Raw genomic sequence first — 18601 nt, 5'->3', positions numbered from 1 at the left:
AGCCCTCCCAATCAGGGAACTTATGATCCTGCTTTCAATATCATTTGTACCTGCAAAAGTTTCAGGGCTGGCACGTGCCACTTCATTTTCCAACTGGTGCATATACAACTTTCAACAAAATAGCTGCAACTTTCTATGCCACAAATGTCTGGGGCGGGGTGTCTGCCCCACGTTCGTTGCTCTTCAGAAGGCAGCAGTGCAGCAACACTGCAGATGAATCACAGAACAACTTATAAAGGGGAATGATGTGTGGTCCACTATAAATCCACCACTTAATGCACTATTCCCGCATCAACTGCATGTTGCAAAATGCACCTGCGAAAAACCACCACCACGGCCATTCTACAGCAGGGTTTCCCAAACTTGTAGTCCAAAAACAGCTGGAGACCCAAGTTTGGGAAACCCTGTTCTAGAGGGGGCCCCAAATCCTCTTCAGATGCATAGGCATAGCCAAAGGAGTACAGGGGGGCTCCTCTGAAATATACTCAGGAGTCGAGAGTGGATTTCATGCTCTTTATTCAGCTCATAGTGGTGAGGAGGAATGGAAGTTCCCTCAGAATGTCTTCTTTATTTACATTATTTACACAATGGGCCCTGCGTGATTGGCTAGTTCCGGGATTCTCCTGTAGGCCAATCAAGTTCCACCTGGAGCTGGATTGGATAGCTCCTGTGGACCAATCAGACTGCTGCATTCTGGATCCTATTGTTCTAGGACCAATCAGACCGCTGCATTCTGGATCCTATTGTTCTAGGACCAATCAGACTGCTGCATTTTGGATCCTATTCAACTCAGTACATAACAGCACAGCACCCAGAATCAAGTTAATAAAAAAATGCATACCTAACTGAGTTTCCTCACACACCCCCCCCCCGCGCGCGCAACATAAATCCTGGCTACGCCCATATTCACATGTGTTATTCACAGCAGGCATCTCTCTACTGCTTCATGCGTCTGGTGAAGCGACCTCCACGAAAGCTTATGCCTTAATGAATGCAATTAAGGCAGCTGTCAGCCGCAGGAGGCCGCTTGACAACCGCCTAGCGATTCCCAAACGCCCCGCAAGGGGACCATACTGCGTGGAGACAGAATCAGGAAGCGGAACGCTTCGGCGCGGGAGTTGATTCCCGGCCGGGCAGCTTTGGCTGAGGCGCCGCAGTGGCTGCGGGAAAAGCTTCCGCCTGACGCGCAGCAGCGGCGCCGGGGTTACGGTCGGCGTCGGTTTCGGTCGGCGGGGGGCGCCAAGCTGCGGAAGATGTTGCTGGTCCTGTCGGAGGAGCATAAGGAGCACCTGGGCTTCCTTCTCCAGGTGGAGAGCTCAGGTATGAGCTAAAAGACATTAGGATTGCAGCCCAAACCTACCCCTTTTTTGGGATGTGCACATTTACCTAGTGAGATATCCCACCGAAGTCAACGGGGCTTGCTTCTGACGTGAGTTAGACACGGGTCAGGATTGCCCTGTCGGTGTTAAGCCCCGTTTCTTTCAACGGGATTTGCTCCCAGGCAAGCGTTTAGGGGATCGAACCCTAAAAATTCAAAAAACCCAACTCTTCGAGATTAGGGGATAAAAGCTGTAGTGCTTTTCTTTCTTTCTTTTTAGGGGTGGTGGTGGCAAATATCACCTATTAGTTTTCCAAATTTTTAACAAACCAACGCCAAGTTACATCGAATTTGATACAATGGATAAAACGCTGCAGCCCTAACCCCATTTATTTATATGTCAATATTTGTGTAGGTCAGCTGCATGCATACACAAACACGCACACTGTAAAAACCACTTAAAGAAATTAAAGCAGGTAGCCCGCCATGACTGAAAAGGCTTTTCTTGAATGGTCGGCATAGGAAAAGTTTTCAGCAAATGCTGCAAACATTTGGGCTGAGTTAAGGCCATTGAATTCAGTGGGATTTGCTGTCTTAGAAGACATGGTTGGGATTGCAGCATTATCCTCAGTGGCGGACTATGGTCTTTCAAATTTCAGTGGCATCCTGGGTGATGCCAAAATTCGGCATCTCTCCTCCCCCCCTCCATCTCTCGCCCTCTGTGGCATCATTGTGGCAAAGGTAACCGCCAACCTTCTGATCGGCAAGCCCAAGAAGCTCAGTGGTTTAGACCACAGCGCCACCCATGTCCCATTATATCATTGTGGTACCCCTTGTGGTGCCTTCTTGGTTCGTCGCCCAGTGTGGGCAAACTGGTTGTGCTCCCCTAAATCCACCTCTGTTATCCTATACAGCACTTAAGGGTAGTTATACCAAACTGATACAGTTTGCACAATAATTCTAGCTTCATTTCCCCTACAGTACCGCAGTTGTATGTAATAGAAATCAGCACTGATTTGTGAATAAATTTGTTCACTTTACAAGATGTTTCAGGTTTGGGCCTGTGTGGAGCTGAGACTCGCTTCCTCCCCACCTCTATATGTTTGCTTTATGCATTTTATGTGTGAGCTTATGATTAGCTACAGCTTTTAATAGTAAATATTTAAGTAGGACTTTTGAGCTTTCTAAGTGTTTCACAAACTTTATCTTAGTAGTATTTACAGTAGCCCTATAACATAAAAAGGTAAAGGGACCCCTGACCATGAGGTCCAGTCGTGACCAACTCTGGGGTTGCGGCGCTCATCTCGCTTTATTGGCTGAGGATGCTGGCGTACAGCTTCCGGGTCATGTGGCCAGCATGGCTAAGCCGCTTCTGGCGAACCAGAGCAGCGCACGGAAACGCCGTTTACCTTCCCGTCCTATAAAGGTAAAGGTACCCCTGCCCGTACGGGCCAGTCGTGTCCGACTCTAGGGTTGTGCGCCCATCTCACTTAAGAGGCCGGAGGCCAGCGCTGCCCGGAGACACTTCCGGGTCACGTGGCCAGCGTGACGAAGCTGCTCTGGCGAGCCAGCACCAGCGCAGCACACGGAAACACCGTTTACCTTCCCGCTATAAAGCGGTACCTATTTATCTACTTGCACTTAAGGGTGCTTTCGAACTGCTAGGTGGGCAGGAGCTGGGACTGAAAGACGGGAGCTCACCCCGCCGCGGGGATTCGAAACGCCGACCATGCGATCGGCAAGTCCTAGGCACTGAGGTTTTACCCACAGTGCCACCCGCGTCCCGCCCCGCCCTATAACATAGGTCTTTATTATACCGCTCCAAGGCAGCAAACACGCAGCTGGGCTGTGACCCCAAATTCATAGAGCAGAGGTAACATTTCAGTTAATAACTTCCCAGTTCACATTCTCAGATTCTTAACTAGACGTTATTGGGCAGGCAGGTGTGGCTGTCACTGGCATGTATCTCCCTGTTAAAACATGCTGAGACATCATCTCACTTGGTATTTCCCTGCCACAATTCACTAGCTCCTCCTGCCTGGTAGTGGGGAGATGTCGAACGTGGTGACATCATATGTTCTCAGGCAAATATTTAGAGATGGGGGTCTTCAGCCCCATGTCCCCTGTAACAGCGACTAGGTATTTATATATATTTTAGTAAGCAAAACCTATGTGCCAATCAATAAATAAGTGGTTTACGTAAAATATTATAAAATACTAATTTTTAAAATAGAGATTAAAACACATAATAAAATTATCCAAATATAGGTAAAACCATCAATCCTTAGCTGCTACACAATGGAAATCTCACAACTGTAATAACAAAAAATGCATTTCTTTACATTCACAAGGACCAGAAATTTAGGATTCACGCTTTGGTACTCTGTCCATTCCTGCTGACTTTTACTACCGTAAAAATTGCCCTGTGTTTACACATATGTACATGCTAGTAACACAAAGCATTTCTTTCTTTCTTTCTGTTATTTTGTAGAGATAAAAACTTCAATAACAATTAATAATAATAAAAATAATAATAAAATGCTTATGCAAAAAAAAAGCCCTGTGGAAATTTAAAAATGTATTCACAATTTACTGTACGCTGAGATAAGCCGTATTAAGTTGAGCTACTCCTAATGAAGTCTGGTTTTCTACAACCAAGCCATCATCTAGTTTCCTAGTTCTGCAAACAAATCTTTTTTTCTTTTCAGTTGTCAATGAATTCTGCAAACAAATCTTCTTTCTTTTCAGTTGTCAATGAATTTGGCCGTATTGCGCTGGAGTTCCTAAGAAAAGGCACAAACCCAAAAATCTACGAAGGAGCAGCAAGTAAGAATTTGAGAAGTGTGGTTGAAGGGCAGTATTTTCCAAGGGCCTTGAATCAATACACTGCTAGACATCAGTCCAATTCAGAGATAACAATGTTGGTCCAGCAAAAATTGGACCAAGAATAGCTGTGTTTTCACACAAAGGTAAACTAAGGTACTTGACTCAGTTAACCAAACTGTGTGCGTTGCTCCTAATGACACTTGCTTCGCTCCTCCCATGGTAAGAGCATGTATATAAACCAGGAGGGGAATAGCTTACTGCTTTAGCCATGCCTGACATTGTGGTTTGTTTAAAGCAGGGATGGGAAATATTTTTGGCTCCATGGGCCAGATCCTTATCAGCATCAGCCTCAGTGACCAAATTTGAAAGGTGAGCAGGGCCACCCACCTGTCAATTACACTGTGTCATTATGATGTCTCATGGTTGACAGATGGGCAGTCAAAATCCCTTGCTGGAGTGATGTTAAAATGAGGCAGGTGAGAAGCACTTCAGAAAGCAATTTGCCTTGTTGAGGGCTTACTGATTAAGCATTTTTTGGAGTCAAATAAATCATCATCTTTGATTTGAATGGAACATGATGACACCTGTAGCTTCCTCCAGCTATTACAAAGCAGCAACAAAACTGAAATAATTCCCTGCAGATTTGTCAGGCTGTAGTACCTGTGTAAGCTCAACTGAAATGAATTGAGCTTTCATTGGTGAAGATGCAACACTTTGCGGGTTGCTGATGTACAAGTTGATCTGTGCCTTTAGAAAAGAAATGGTACTGTCTTAGCACTGTTTGCCATGAGAATGTAGAGGAGGAATAGTGGCATGTTTGAATGCTTCTATGTGAATTTTTTTTCTTTTAGACTCCTTCTCCCAGACACAAGTTTCCACAGGTGTGGAATTTTGACAGAGGGAAACATGGAATTATGCTGTCTCCAAGTGGCATTCTTAAGTGGCATAGTCCTTGGAGCACTGTGTCACTTACTTTTCTGAACATTTAGGTTGGTCCTGGGTCTATATTGTTTTTCTCAAATGTTTGTTAAGATGATGCTTGTTTACATTTCCCCCCCTAATAGATTCTGAAGAGACAGCAGCTGTAGTACAAAATGCATCAAAGATTAGTTAAGTCTAGAATACAAGCACTATTTACTAAGGCCTCTGATCTCCCATAATCGTCATGTACACAAGTGGAATATTCTAAGCTAGAGGCCTCTTTTTGCCTCTACTTTCCATTATTTTATACCATATATAGTACAAGGATATGAAGACTAAGTGTGCTTCGATTTGCAACCTATTTTTATTTGAGATTTATTTGCTTGTATATTGTATTGGATCAGATCCCTGTTTGATGTTTTCTCATTCTGTTTTTCAGGAAAACTTAATGTTAGTAGTGAAACAATTCAGCATGGTGTAGAAGGATTAACATACCTTCTCACTGAGAGCTCAAAACTTATGGTAAGTGTAACTCACAGTGCTCTTGGTGAGCTAGGCAGATGCTTTGAACGTCTTACTTTCTTGGATATGTGGGTTGGGGGCAGCGGGGTGTGTGTGTAAATAAAGGTCACAGTTGAAAGCTCAGGAAAATTAGTGCAAACTCATATTTTGCTGCATCCTCTATATAGTGTTGCCAACTTCTTTTATATCAGCCCCTTCTGCTGCTTATCAGCAGGCGTTAATGCTTATCTCCACATTGTGAAAACTTCACCTGCTGATTTCTACCGATGTGGGGTGGAGGCGGTAAGAGAAAGAAACACTGACAGGACCAAGACTTAGTGCTACTTTGGATGTCAGCTTTCAAAAAGATAAAAGCCATTTTATAAAATCTTACATATATTAAGAGGATTAAATCTGAAAAATTCAGTCGGTTTCTTCTGTATGATTAGGTTTAGTTTCTATTCTAGTTTCTGCCCAGTGTATCAAAATGATCATCTGACCATGGAGGTCATAAATGAGATGCACCATATACACATTTGGAATAGGAGGGCATGTACACATGGTAAACTATGGGTAATATCCAGTGTTAGATATAGAATCGAGCCGTTCAAACGGTGGATTTGATTTGATTTAAATCAAATCGATTTAAATCATGATTTAAATCACTAGTCAGTAAGACTTGATTTAAAACATTTTTTTACAGACTTAATATTTACAACCAGATGAAGGTTTCATTTTTGGAATGATAAATTTTCAGAGTAGTTTTTACAGTTATTTCAAAAATTACTGATTTGGTTATACTATTAGAAATACATTTTTTAAAAAAAAACTCCTTGATTTTTATCCACCCTGCATTCAAATCAGTGGACATAAATAACCTTAGAGTATGCTTTAATTGGATACCGCCCAATATTTCTGTAAATGGTGTTGCATTATGAATGTTGTGAATTACTTTCTATGTTGGCCTCTGCTTCCTTTTTCTATTTGGTATTAATAGACTGCAGTCAATCAATTCTTACTAAATGATTTCCTTTCACACATATTTCACAGTTGGAAATGCAATCCTTACACAAATTTACAAAGACTGTGAGCAGAGGAAGGGCCATTGCTCAGTGGCAGAGCATCTGTTTTGCATGCAGGCTTAATCCCAGGCATTTCCAAGCAGGGCTGGGAAAAGGCTACTACTGCCTGAACCCTGGTGAGCTGCTGCCAGACAGTGTAGGCAATCTGGAGGCAGATGGACCAATGCTGCAACTCAGTATATGGGAGTTTCCTATGTTTGTAAGTAAAACAGTAATAGAAGCAATCAGGAACTCAAAGATTCTATTTTTAATTTTTAGATATCGGAGATAGATTTCCAAGACTCTATACTTGTACTAGGATTCTCTGAAGAATTGAATGCCGTATTGCTTCAGCTGTATCTTGACAATAGGAAGGAGATCAGAAGTATTCTTACTGAACTAGCACCGAAGCTGCCTAGTTATCACAGTCTTGAATGGAGACTAGATGTGCAGGTAAGGGTGAAAATCTTTATAGTGCTGTTTATATTTGGCATGACACAAACTGCTAAAGGCAATGGTTTCAAAATTACAGCGGTAGCAGTAGTATTATTCATACACATTTTTGCATACGGTTATTCATGATAGAACAGTAGAAAGCGACCTGCACAGTTAGTTGCCCAGTGATTTACCAGCATAACACAGCCTACTTAGGCTTCCATGTACTTTGAAGCTGTACTTTAATATTAAGACAGAATTTCCCATCTCTTTATCAGAACTAGCTCAGACAGTATGCCAGTGTTCTGTCTGGTTACAGACAATTGTATTGACGTTTTATGGAACTGGAACATTGATTTTGAAAGCAGCAGCTTGTTGCTAAAATTTGCCATTAAAAAAAATGAAAAATTAAATCAGAGGACATTTAACAAGCTATTGAAAATGTAGCTTAACAAAAAAAATTAAAACAGAATTAAGAAACTGGGGAAAATGTCGACTTTAACAGAGCCAGTAAGAGGTCAAGTATGCAAATTCGTCTGTATAATAAAAATCAGCAAACAAATTGTGTGGAAAGTTATTTGTGAGCTGAGTGCAAGGGTGACTCGCATACATGTACAAGCACATAGGTGTACACACACACACACCCTTAAATGTTCACTATCACCTTAAGCATTTTACCCTGCTCTTTAGCTGAAAAGCTTCCAGAATATCTTACATAAGGTCAGTAAAAGCAAGAAGGCTCCCACCTGCATATGTAGGTACTCTCAAACAAGTCCCCCCACCCTATGAAAGGACTTGTGATCTTCCTCAGATCTTCTCATCTTCCATATCCTCCTTCCCACCTCCTTTATGTTACTGACTCCATGCTAGTATGCAGCCTATTATGAACCTGTGGCAACTGTAGCTGGCCAGGCAGGTGAGGGGAGTGATCCGTGTTCCAACCTTCCCTGGGCTGAGTTTAGTCTTAAGCCAGAAATTGCCAACCAAAGGCACTGATCTGTTTTTGAAATGTTTATCCATTTCATCTTGTTCCTCCCACACCAGAAGAGGCCTAATAGGGAGCATTTCATGTGGTTAGTCAAGCTCAAAAAATAACACTAGTTCCTGGAATTCCCCCCCCCCCCAGTTTAGTTTATTTGGTCTACAGACCATAAACTTTAGATACAGCATAGGGTTATCAAGACAGCTGCAGTGGGGTGGGAGACTATTTGCATGTACACCAGTTGTGCCTTTTAAAATAAGAGTATTACAAAATCCATGAACAATCAAAAAGTAATATTTTGAAAATGCAGGCAATTTGACTCAAAATTCATCCTCCCTTTGTGGCCTAGTTTTTATGGCTACAGCAAGGAACTTGGCTATATTTTCAGTAATCATGGGGTTGGAGTCAGCCATGAAAATTGAAACATAAAATTAATCTGAATTCCCCAAGTATAAGGAAAGTACTGGGGAAGTAAATCAGAATCCTATATTTCTAGAAACATTACAATATAGAACGAAGTCTTCAGTGTAGGCAAAGCTTATTTATCTTCAGCAATTTCTGCTGCCCCTGGCTTTGCTTGATAAATATGCTGCTTTTGGCTAAAATTTGTTTATAAAAAATTTAACACCTTTGGCTATTTACTACCCCATCTTCTGCCGCTGGGATTAGAAAATGCATGCAACTAGTAGCATTAAACAGAGATCTCTAGATCTCAGTTTATAAATTTCATTAGCTTGGGCAAAAGGGATTTCTTCACCACTGTACCTTGGGTCTACAACCTAGCACTGATTTTCTTCTAGACACAGAAGTGTATTTTCAGCAGTTAGGTTCAGTGCTTTGCCACCAGCTGTTATGGAAGTTCTATTTACCTGGCTGCCTTGGCACGTAAGAATTTGACTTTGCAAAAGTGGCTCAGTTGAAACATTATCCCATGTAATGTTTATAGGAATATAAGACCCTGATTTATTTCTCCAGTATTTCCCTTACACTTGGGGAACTCCAAAACTAGGCCACAACTGTTAAAGTAAAGGTGAGTTAGGAATCAAAATTGTTGGTATTTTAAATTTATTTTTATGATACATTTGATTGTTCATGGGTTTTGTTTTACTTTAAAAGGCCAAAATTATAACAATGAAGATAATAGTGTTTGGTTCTTATTTTAGTTCTTAACCCAGTATATCCAATTGTCCTTCTGAATCAAGGGGTGGATATCATAATGATGTAGGTACACACTGTAATATTTGTTTTCGTAGATTTTCACGGGTACAGGAATGCAGGTTTTGGTGTCTTCGGGTGTCTTCCCGAAGACACTGTAATATATATATATATTTCCCTGTTGAATTATGAATGCTGAGAATTGGAATGCTTTTGTTAATTGCTATTCTTAGCATATCTCTTCATTTTAAATCTTACTGAGTTTTCTTTTCCTCACCTCACTATTTACATAGCTTGCTAGCAGAAGTCTGAGACAGCAAATTAAGCCTGTTGTGACTCTGAAGCTCCACCTTACTCAGAATGGAAACCAAACTACTCAAATATTACAGACCGACCCTGCGACGTTGCTTCACCTGATTCAGCAACTGGAACAAGCTTTGGGAGAAATGAAAACAAATCATTGTAGACGAATAGTGCGTAACATCAAGTAGTATTTGCCATCTCAGTAACTTATGGAGACCAGTGTCGCCAAACAACAGTGCAACTGGACCTGTCAAAAACTTTTCCTCGGCCAAGTTCTTGAGATTACATTTAAGGGCTGAATTTGCTTGGGTGCTAATCTAGTAATAATGTCAGATGCAAATTAGAATAATCATCATAATCTAACCAGACATCAATATTAGTTGAACATGTGAGCTTTTCTAATTTTATGTACAGCTGCCTTTTGCATAATGTGCTGTACAGCTTATTGGTATAATGACCAAACATTTTTCCTTCTTATCTTTTCTGATCTGAATAAAGAAACATATACAGTAATATTTTATATGTATTTGTATTCAGGCTAATTTCTTGTAATTACTTTTTAAATTTTTGGGCCAGTCGCTATTCATACAAAGGAGAAATTCTTCATCCCCTAAGTGCTGGCTGATGTTACTACGCAAAAGGAAATAGCACCAACTTATGGTCAAAATTGTTGTTGTGCTTGAAATAAGCAACCATGTTTGGTTCATACAGGATGTCCCCTCCTGTGCGTGAGCTGACTTGAGAAGGATGCCCTTGGATAACATAACATTGCAACAGGAAACCTGAAAAAATATCACTATACCGAAAAATATTGCGGTGTGGGATTTGCTAGCTTTATCTATGGTACAAACACCACGTTATTCATGGAAGCGCACGGGCAAGGCAACTGGGACTGCTCACATGTACAGGGAAATGCATTGTTACGAATCAAAGCACTTAACAAAAAAAGTGCCACCAACTTGCACAGATTGTTCAGGAGGATACTATGGTCACAGGGCTGGATTAACCATTAAGCAAAATAAGCATGTGCTTACGGCATCTAGGGAAGGTACAGAAGTTTTCCATTGCCGGATTTACCATGGACCATACGGCGCAGCTAAACCAGGTTCCACAAATAAAGGCTCCCATAATAAATGGAAAAATTGCATACATAAATATGTAATAATAATAATAATAATAATAATAATAATAATAATAATAATAATAATAATAATATGATAGTAATACTAAAAATAGTAATAATAGAGATTAATGATATACCGTAATCTTGGGAACACAACAAAATGTAGAAATTTGCTTTCATTTTTTTTAACATTAATGATCACAAATTGCTCAGCAGAGCATTTTCTCAGTTGAGGTATATTGAAAACCCCAACAGAACAACTATGCAACAAGGCAGGCTGGATGCCTTAACTCTATTAAGTATAGAGGCAGATGTGTTACATAAGATTTGTTTTGAGGATCTGATCAAAGACTATGCATTTAGACAAATTAGGAGAATTCTCCCCCCCCCCCAAAAAAAAATAAAATTAAATAAAGTGGAGGTACACACAAAATAAAGATTATTTCCCATCTTACTATAGGTTTTGTTTAATTTCTAAAAACAAAAGTTAATTTTACGGTTTATTATTGTTTATATTTTTAATTAGATATATACGGGGGCACCAGAATCTTTTAGATGCTTACAGCCTCTAAAGGTCTTAATCTGGCCCCACATGGTCAGTGGTATTAAACATTCCCGAGAGATCAAGTAAGAGCTACAAGGTCATACACACCCCACTCCTGAAGGCCTTCTATCAGGGTGGCTAAGGCTGGTTCTATCCCAAAACAGTGCCTGAACCCAGAAGGACAGAAACCGGAAGGGTTGACAAAGTTCTCTGGAAATGGGTAGTAATAGCAATCCTTTTCTTGGGGAGCAAACTTAGTTCTACAGTCATACCTCGGGTTGAATATGCTTCATGTTGAGCACGTTAGAGTTGTGCTCCAAGGCAACCCGGAAGTAACGGAGTGCATTACTTCCGGGTTTCGCCGCATGCGCAGATGCTCAAAATGACATCATGTGCAGAACCAGCGAAAAGCGGCGTGTGCGTGTGCAGATGTGCCCTCGCTAGTTATGTTTGCTTCTGGGTGCGAATGGGGCTCCGGAATGGATCCCATTCGCATTCCCAGGTACCACTGTACTCTTTTGATTGGCTGAAGGTAGGCCACAAGGTTTTTCTATCCAACGTTGCTTGGGACAGAAAGCAAAGAATCCGTGCAGTTTCTATTTGTTAGCTATGGATACCCTCAACTACAATGGTACCTTGGGTTAAGTACTTAATTCGTTCCGGAGGTCCGTTCTTAACCTGAAACTGTTCTTAACCTGAAGCACCACTTTAGCTAATGGGGCCTCCCGCTGCTGCCGTGCCGCCGGAGCACAATTTCTGTTCACATCCTGAAGCAAAATTCTTAACCCGAGGTACTATTTCTGGGTTAGCGGAGTCTGTAACCTGAAGCATCTGTAACCTGAAGTGTATGTAACCCGAGGTACCACTGTACTTAAAAAAGCAGAAGGCAGCTAGCAACCCTCAGCCCCATGCTGAAGATTCAAGAGATCATTGGAGGTTGTGCAAGTACAGTGGTACCTCGGGTTAAGAACTTAAATCATTCCGGAGGTCCATTCTTAACCTGAAATGGTTCTTAACCTGAGGCACGCTTTTGCTAATGGGGCCTCCTGCTGCTGCTGCGCTGCTGGCGGGTGATTTCTGTTCTTATCCTGGGGCAAAATTCTTAACCTGGAGCAATCACTTCCTAGTTAGTGGAGTTTGTAACTCGAAGTGTCTGTAACCCAAGCTATCCACTGTAGTACCCAATCCGTCTGCTTCAAAAGAGAAAGGAAATATCTAGGTACGTACAAGCAGGGGTGGGGCATGAGAACATCCCAGTTGTGAATACTGAAGCAGCTACCAGTTACTGCACAACCTGAACAAAACGAAAAATGGATATAGGGAACGCAAATTCTCTGTAGAGGTGTTAAAATCTGAGCTGCTTACACAATGCTTGATCCCTGCAGAAAGCTATCTTTGGCAGGTCTTTTTTGCCACGCATGGCTTTCTCAGAATTCTCCTTGGTTAGCATACTTCGCTGTTTTGAAAAGGCCTGTATGCCATTGTTGCATTTTATTTCCCAAGCCAGGTCCCATTCGTTACCAAAGTGGATGACAGGTTTCACTTCTGACTTCCTTTCTGTCATGAACAGGAAAGAGGTGTCAACTGAACATCAACTTAATAAGTACAGTGGTACCTCGGGTTACGTACTTGATTCGTTCCGGAGGTCCGTTCTTAACCTGAAACTGTTCTTAACCTGAAGCACCACTTTAGCTAATGGGGCCTCCTGCTGCTGCCGCGCCGCCGGAGCACGATTTCTGTTCTCATCCTGAAGCAAAGTTCTTAACCCGAGGTACTATTTCTGGGTTAGCGGAGTCTGTAACCTGAAGCGTCTGCAACCTGAAGCGTCTGTAACCCGAGGTACCACTGTAATATGCAAGAGCTCTAGAGGAAAATAAGCAGAAGCTGTACTGCATTATATTGTGTATTGTGGGTTGTATGACTTTGCTCTTTGTGTTAAGACCAGCACCACAGGTAACATGATAGACTTGAGTCAAATAAATAAAAGAATATGTTTCATGGGCCAACGCAGCTATTTTGGACTTGAGAGAGTGCTTACCATTGCAGTTTTTAAAAGGCACAATCTTAACCATTCAATGCCCTGTTTAATTCAATGGCGTTTACTCCCAGGTAAATGGGGTTTGGATTACAGTTTTAGTAGATGAAATCCAATGGACTGATTAAGCACGGCAGTATCTTTGCAATGGGCAGGGGAAAGAAGGGGAGAGGCTCCCAATCGAAGCATCAGCACTGAAGAGCTATAGAAACCCTTCACATATCTTTTCCTCTTACACTCACCAAGCACCTGCGGGAACCTGCACCGGGGGGGGGGCACGGGGGGGGACGGACACGGACACATTCCTGCCATGCCGATTGCGATGCGACTCTCAATGGAGGATCTGTCAAAGCCTAACCCTGAGCTGTGCTCAAACTCCTTTTTGCATATGAAAGCCCCACTGAATATCTGAGGAAAAAGCGGCCAAGTGCTCCAGGGAAGTATTTAATGGTAGTTTCGGCCAGTCTGATAAAGGCGAGGCCGCCCCCAAACGAGCGACAGGGACGGACTGGTTTTCTGCACGGTACCCCCCTCCCCCCCTTGTACGATTCCTTATTAGGGAGAGTCCCGCAGGAAGCGGTGGCACGCTTCCTTCGCCCGATGTATTAGTCATAACCCCGCTGGATTTCCGTCCAAGATCCCCGTAAAACTCCCTAAACCCACCCCCAGGAGGCTCCTCTAGCCCAGCTGGGGAAAAAAAATCCGGCAGGGTCCGGCTCTCAGCTGAGCCGTGGGAGGACTCTCAGTGGGTGTACCGTGTAATCGGGCTGGTCCCAGACACTGAGCTCATGAATAATGCAGCTGCCAAACTTTCTGCGCCGCCCTGAGAGTTTTGGGTAACTTTGTTTGGGATAGTCCGAAAGCAGCCGCCGCTGCCGCCACTACCACGGCGGGAAGTACTCGGGCTCTTCAAGATCCGGACCATGGGTATGTGAACGGGAAAGGGGACCCCCTTCCCCTCTTTCTCCCCCGCAAAAGATCGCTTTTCTGCCCACCCGCCCTTTAAGAAAAATCAAAAACTTTTTTTTTTGCGCTCGGCCAGGGAAAGGGAGGAATCTTCGGTCAGGCCTGGGAACCGAACGCTGGCGAGACCCTCGGGAAAACCCCGGCGTTCGAAATCGGAACGTTCGCGGGAGCGCCAGCGTTCCAAATCAGAACGTTCAAGCCCCTCGGAAGCTTTCATTCGAGCCTCAGGCCTCCTCTGGAATTCCGGGCGGCGAGGCTGAGTCCTCCTTTCCTCCCTCCCGTGACAGCCGCGGCTGCAGATCTTCCCCCACCTCCCCAACACACACCAACTAGTCCTTTAAAGGAGCTGCTTTCTTAAGAGGGAATTGTAACAAATCTCTGCAGTTGCAGCGGGGAGGGACAGCAAAGAAAAGAAAAAGTTGCATAACTTTCCGCCGGGGCCTGACTTGGACGTGCTTCATGTGTACTCTGGAAGATCCTGCGAGATAAAAAGTTTTGGGAGGGAGGGGACGGCTGCCTTGGAGCCGCCGGGGCCTCTGGGGAGAAGGGGAAAGGGGAAAAAAAAGGGCGCTCGGATAAGTTTTGCTTTGGAAGGGTTTGAAGAAGCTTTTCATCTTCATCGTTATTTGCATCTCGTGTCTCGGATGACTTTCGGGTCTCTTTTGGACCCTCACTGCAAAATACTTATTTTGTGCGACGGGGGTTGGAAACTGGCGATTTAAGAGGGCGAAACCCCAGAGATTTGCTCCAGAGACTCGACTTCTCCGCCCCAAGTTCGGGACAGAAAAGTTCGGGAAAAGGTGGCGAAAATGAACCCTGCTGGCGTCCCTCCCCCGCCGGGGCAGCAGGTGATCCATGTCACGCAGGATCTGGACACCGACCTGGAGGCTCTCTTCAACTCGGTCATGAACCCCAAGCCCAGCTCGTGGAGGAAAAAGATCCTGCCGGAGTCCTTCTTCAAGGAGCCCGACTCGGGCTCCCACTCCCGGCAGTCCAGCACCGACTCAGGCAGCCACCCGCCGCGGCTCAGCAGCGCTGCCGTCGGAGCCCACCACGTCCGCTCGCACTCGTCGCCCGCCTCCCTGCAGCTGGGCGCCGGGGCCGGGGCCACCCCGAGCCAGGCCCAGCAACATGCGCACCTTCGCCAGCAATCCTACGACGTGACGGACGAGCTGCCGCTGCCTCCCGGCTGGGAGATGGCACTCACGCACACGGGCCAGAGATACTTCCTCAAGTAAGTCTGGGGAGGAAATAGCTGGGGGGGGGGGCGAAGCGGGCAGAGTGAAGGCTTGGGGGCTGCTCTTGAGTGCAGGGAGGCGACTCAAAAGAGTCAGGGGCAACGCTAGGCCTGGCTGGGACGTGTAAGATCAGTGGTGGAGAGAAGGACGGGCCTGGGAGAAGAGGACCCCCCTCAGCCCGAAGCCCCAGAGAGTTGCTGCCAGTCCGAGCAGGCAGTACTGACCTAAGTGGGGCCAAAGCTTTGACTTGGTATAAGGCAGTTTCTGTGTGTAGTCCAGTGTTGAGAAATACAGGTGGGTCTGTTAAGATATACAAAGATGAAACAGTACATCTGGTGTAGAGTTTTGTGCTATTTCCTACATGGAAATTACCTCAGACAAATCCATGTGTGTTTCATGGACTAGGACTTTGGAGACCAGGATTCGAATCCCCACTCCGCCATGTAGCTCACTCTCAGCCTGACCTACCTCACAGGGTTATTGTAGGGATTAAATGAGGAGGGGGAGAACTATGCAAGCAATTCTGAGGTCTATGGGGAAGAAGGTGGGATATAACCTCAATTTTTTTTTAAAAAATAAATAAAAATACACAAAAGTGACCATTGTTGGTGAAGGAGTTTGCATCCGCTCAGAGGAGCTTACCTTTATCATTTATTTTCCTTCCTTTCCTTCAAGGAGCTCATTTTTCCACCACCCAGTCTCATTCAAACACCTCCCAATTTTATCCAAGCTACAACCCTGTGTGATAGGTTAGGCTACAATGGTATAACTGGCTCCAGGTCGCCCAGTGAGCTTCACGGCTGAGTGGGAATTTGAACCCGGGTTTCTCCGGGCCAAGTCTGACATGCTGACTGCTACACTGCCCTGGTTCTCAGAGTGATCTCTTTGATACCTCAACTTTGGCACAGAAAACAGGGCTCACCCCCCTAGGGCCAGACTTGAATCAACTCTTCATGAACCTCTTCATGCTTCTTTTAATTCCTCTGCACACGTAAACTTGAGCAGGTGTGCAAAGTTGAAACCGGGAGTGAAGGACCCCCTGAGAAAATGCCCTCCTGTGAGCCCCCTCCATTGCCTGCAGGGCCATTCATATGGCAGGTTTATTAGGAGCAAGCAAGAGGCAGCATCTGTGATGGGTGCTTGTGAGTCACCTTCCATTTTCATGTCCTTGTGTAATGTGCCTCGGGGGCATTGTGGGAACATGAAAATAATGGCTTTACAACGGCCACAGCTCAGGTGGGCATCAGCGCTGGTAGCCCCTGCTGGGATGTGATGTGGAAGCGAAGGCCTCTTTCCCTGCTAGGGGGTCTCAGGTGTGTGAGGACTAGGACTAGATGCTGCTGCTTAGTGCATGCTTAGGGACACTTTGATTTGGCTGAGTTGTACCACTGAAAATTAAATCTGGGCTTAAGTCCTTGGGGGTGAGTCCTGGAACAAATCAAAAGCCGCAGTGTAGCCCATTGGAGTTTAACCTCTTTGGAAGCAAGTCAACGGAAACGGTACATGTGACTTTACCGCCAATATAAGTTGAGGTGCTGCAACAAAATCTTGAGGTGTGGCGTGTCCACGTTGATGTCTCCAGTGGCTCCACTCTACTCCATTCCCCTTCCTCTCATGTTATTTCCTTGCCCTGCCTCCCAGCAGTCAAGCCAGCATTCCATGCCCGCTTGAGTTGTTCAGTTCTCACTAGACTTCTTTTTTGAGTGGGGTTTCCTCCTCCCTCCCCCGCCACTGCCGTTGCTGTTTGGGGGAGTGGGGTGATGGTGGACAAGCTTGTTCAATTCTTTAATTTCCCTGTTGATGTCGATGGGCAACTCCTTCTGCTCCTGGGAATGTCTTAAAAATAGCTTCTCAGAGTGAAACAGGAAGTGGCCTATCCAGACAATGGTTTTATTTTACACTTTATATGTGTTTATATATATGTTTGTGTCCCTGTCTTCCTGTTCCAGACACTCTATTCTGTTCTCACTCCCCACCCAGCTGGCAGGGATGTTTTCCTTCCCACCCTGCAACCTCCTGTCTCTCAAAAGTCTATGCTACAGTTGTTATGGATTTGTTTCCCCCCCTTGCAAATTTTCTCACATGCATTTCGGGGTTATCTTCAGTCTGCTGATAACTCACGTTTGCATAAATTGTCTAGTCTTCCTTACATGAACACCAGAAGGCTCAAATCAGTATTATTAAATAGAAAGAATTCTTTGCGCAGTACAGGTTCTCCACTACTTTGTAAAGGCAACCAGGAAGATTGCAAAAATAATATTTTAAAGGATTTTTTTTATCTGCGTATTAAAAAAAAGGAGTAAAGAGAGAACAACACTATTGATGTTATTCCAGATAATTTATTTTTTTTAAGGAGAAGAGGCTTTAAAATATATCCCGAAATATACCAAAGAAGGGGCGAAGGTTAACCCTAGGAGCTCCTGGCCTGTTTCTAACTGTGTGCTAAGCCACGGTTTAGTGCAACCTGGACAAACCACAAGCTGTTAACCATAGGGCATACCTTGGCTATAGTGTGTGGTTAGTCCGGAGAGAGTTAACCCATCAGCTAGAATTGGCTCGCCTGGTGGAGTGGAGTTGCTATGCTAGCTTTCTGACAGGAGAGTTGATGTTGCTTATCAGGAGGGAGGGAGAGGGAGGTCAGTGCAGTGCAGCGGCACTGGCAGGAGCACTGGGTTGGCTCTGCTGGTGCATTTGTGCTGCACCAACCATCCCATTTCCTTGCTGCTCTCTGTGCCAGTAAGCAATAGTGACCCACCTGTCTGGATGCTAGTGTGATGGCTCTTTCCCACCTGGACAGCCACTTCTTCCACCAGCCCAGGTTCGGATGACAGGCCAGGCCAATCCATGGCTTGGCTCAGCACAGCACCAAAATAATCAGGGTAGAGCAAAACAGCTGCAACCTGCTCTCCCAGAGACTGTATGCCTGCAGTTTTCCCTTAGCATCACCTGCAAACAAGGCCACAGTGTGATGGGAAAATGGATGAAAGGGGCCTTTCCCAAAGCCATCTGTGTGTGGGTAGAGAAACAGGAATCTAAAACACGGGCAATCTGTATGGCCTTCAGGGCCTGTGTGGGCCCCAAAGTCAGTTTACACATTGAGATAAACAAACATGGGAGGAACATGTTTATAGAGAGCATCGCTATGCTGCAGTGAGGGGAAAGAAGGGTGAGATAGGGAAGGGATGAGAGGAGC

At 44.4% G+C, this 18601-nt stretch overlaps 2 protein-coding genes across 2 annotated transcripts in view; both read left to right on the top strand.

The window, feature by feature from the left end:
* The first annotated feature begins 921 nt into the window (after positions 1-921).
* On the top strand, positions 922-10022 carry COMMD2 (COMM domain containing 2). The gene is made up of 5 exons (XM_083504621.1): positions 922-1320; positions 4067-4144; positions 5505-5587; positions 6907-7080; positions 9493-10022. The coding sequence occupies exons 1-5, from the start codon at positions 1254-1256 to the stop codon at positions 9688-9690; spliced, it is 600 nt and encodes a 199-aa protein (XP_083360747.1). The 5' UTR covers positions 922-1253; the 3' UTR covers positions 9691-10022.
* Positions 10023-13843: 3821 nt separating this feature from the next.
* WWTR1 (WW domain containing transcription regulator 1) overlaps positions 13844-18601 on the top strand; it is a 95073-nt gene continuing 90315 nt past the window's right edge. Inside the window, exon 1 of the mRNA XM_083504464.1 lies at positions 13844-15404. Within this exon, the coding sequence (XP_083360590.1) occupies positions 14980-15404 (425 nt within the window). The 5' untranslated portion in view covers positions 13844-14979. The remainder of the gene's footprint in view (positions 15405-18601) is intronic.

Source organism: Podarcis liolepis, assembly GCF_965112155.1.
Source record: "Podarcis liolepis genome assembly, chromosome: 5".
Lineage (NCBI taxonomy): Eukaryota > Metazoa > Chordata > Lepidosauria > Squamata > Lacertidae > Podarcis > Podarcis liolepis.
This window is presented reverse-complemented; position numbering and strand designations above follow the sequence as displayed.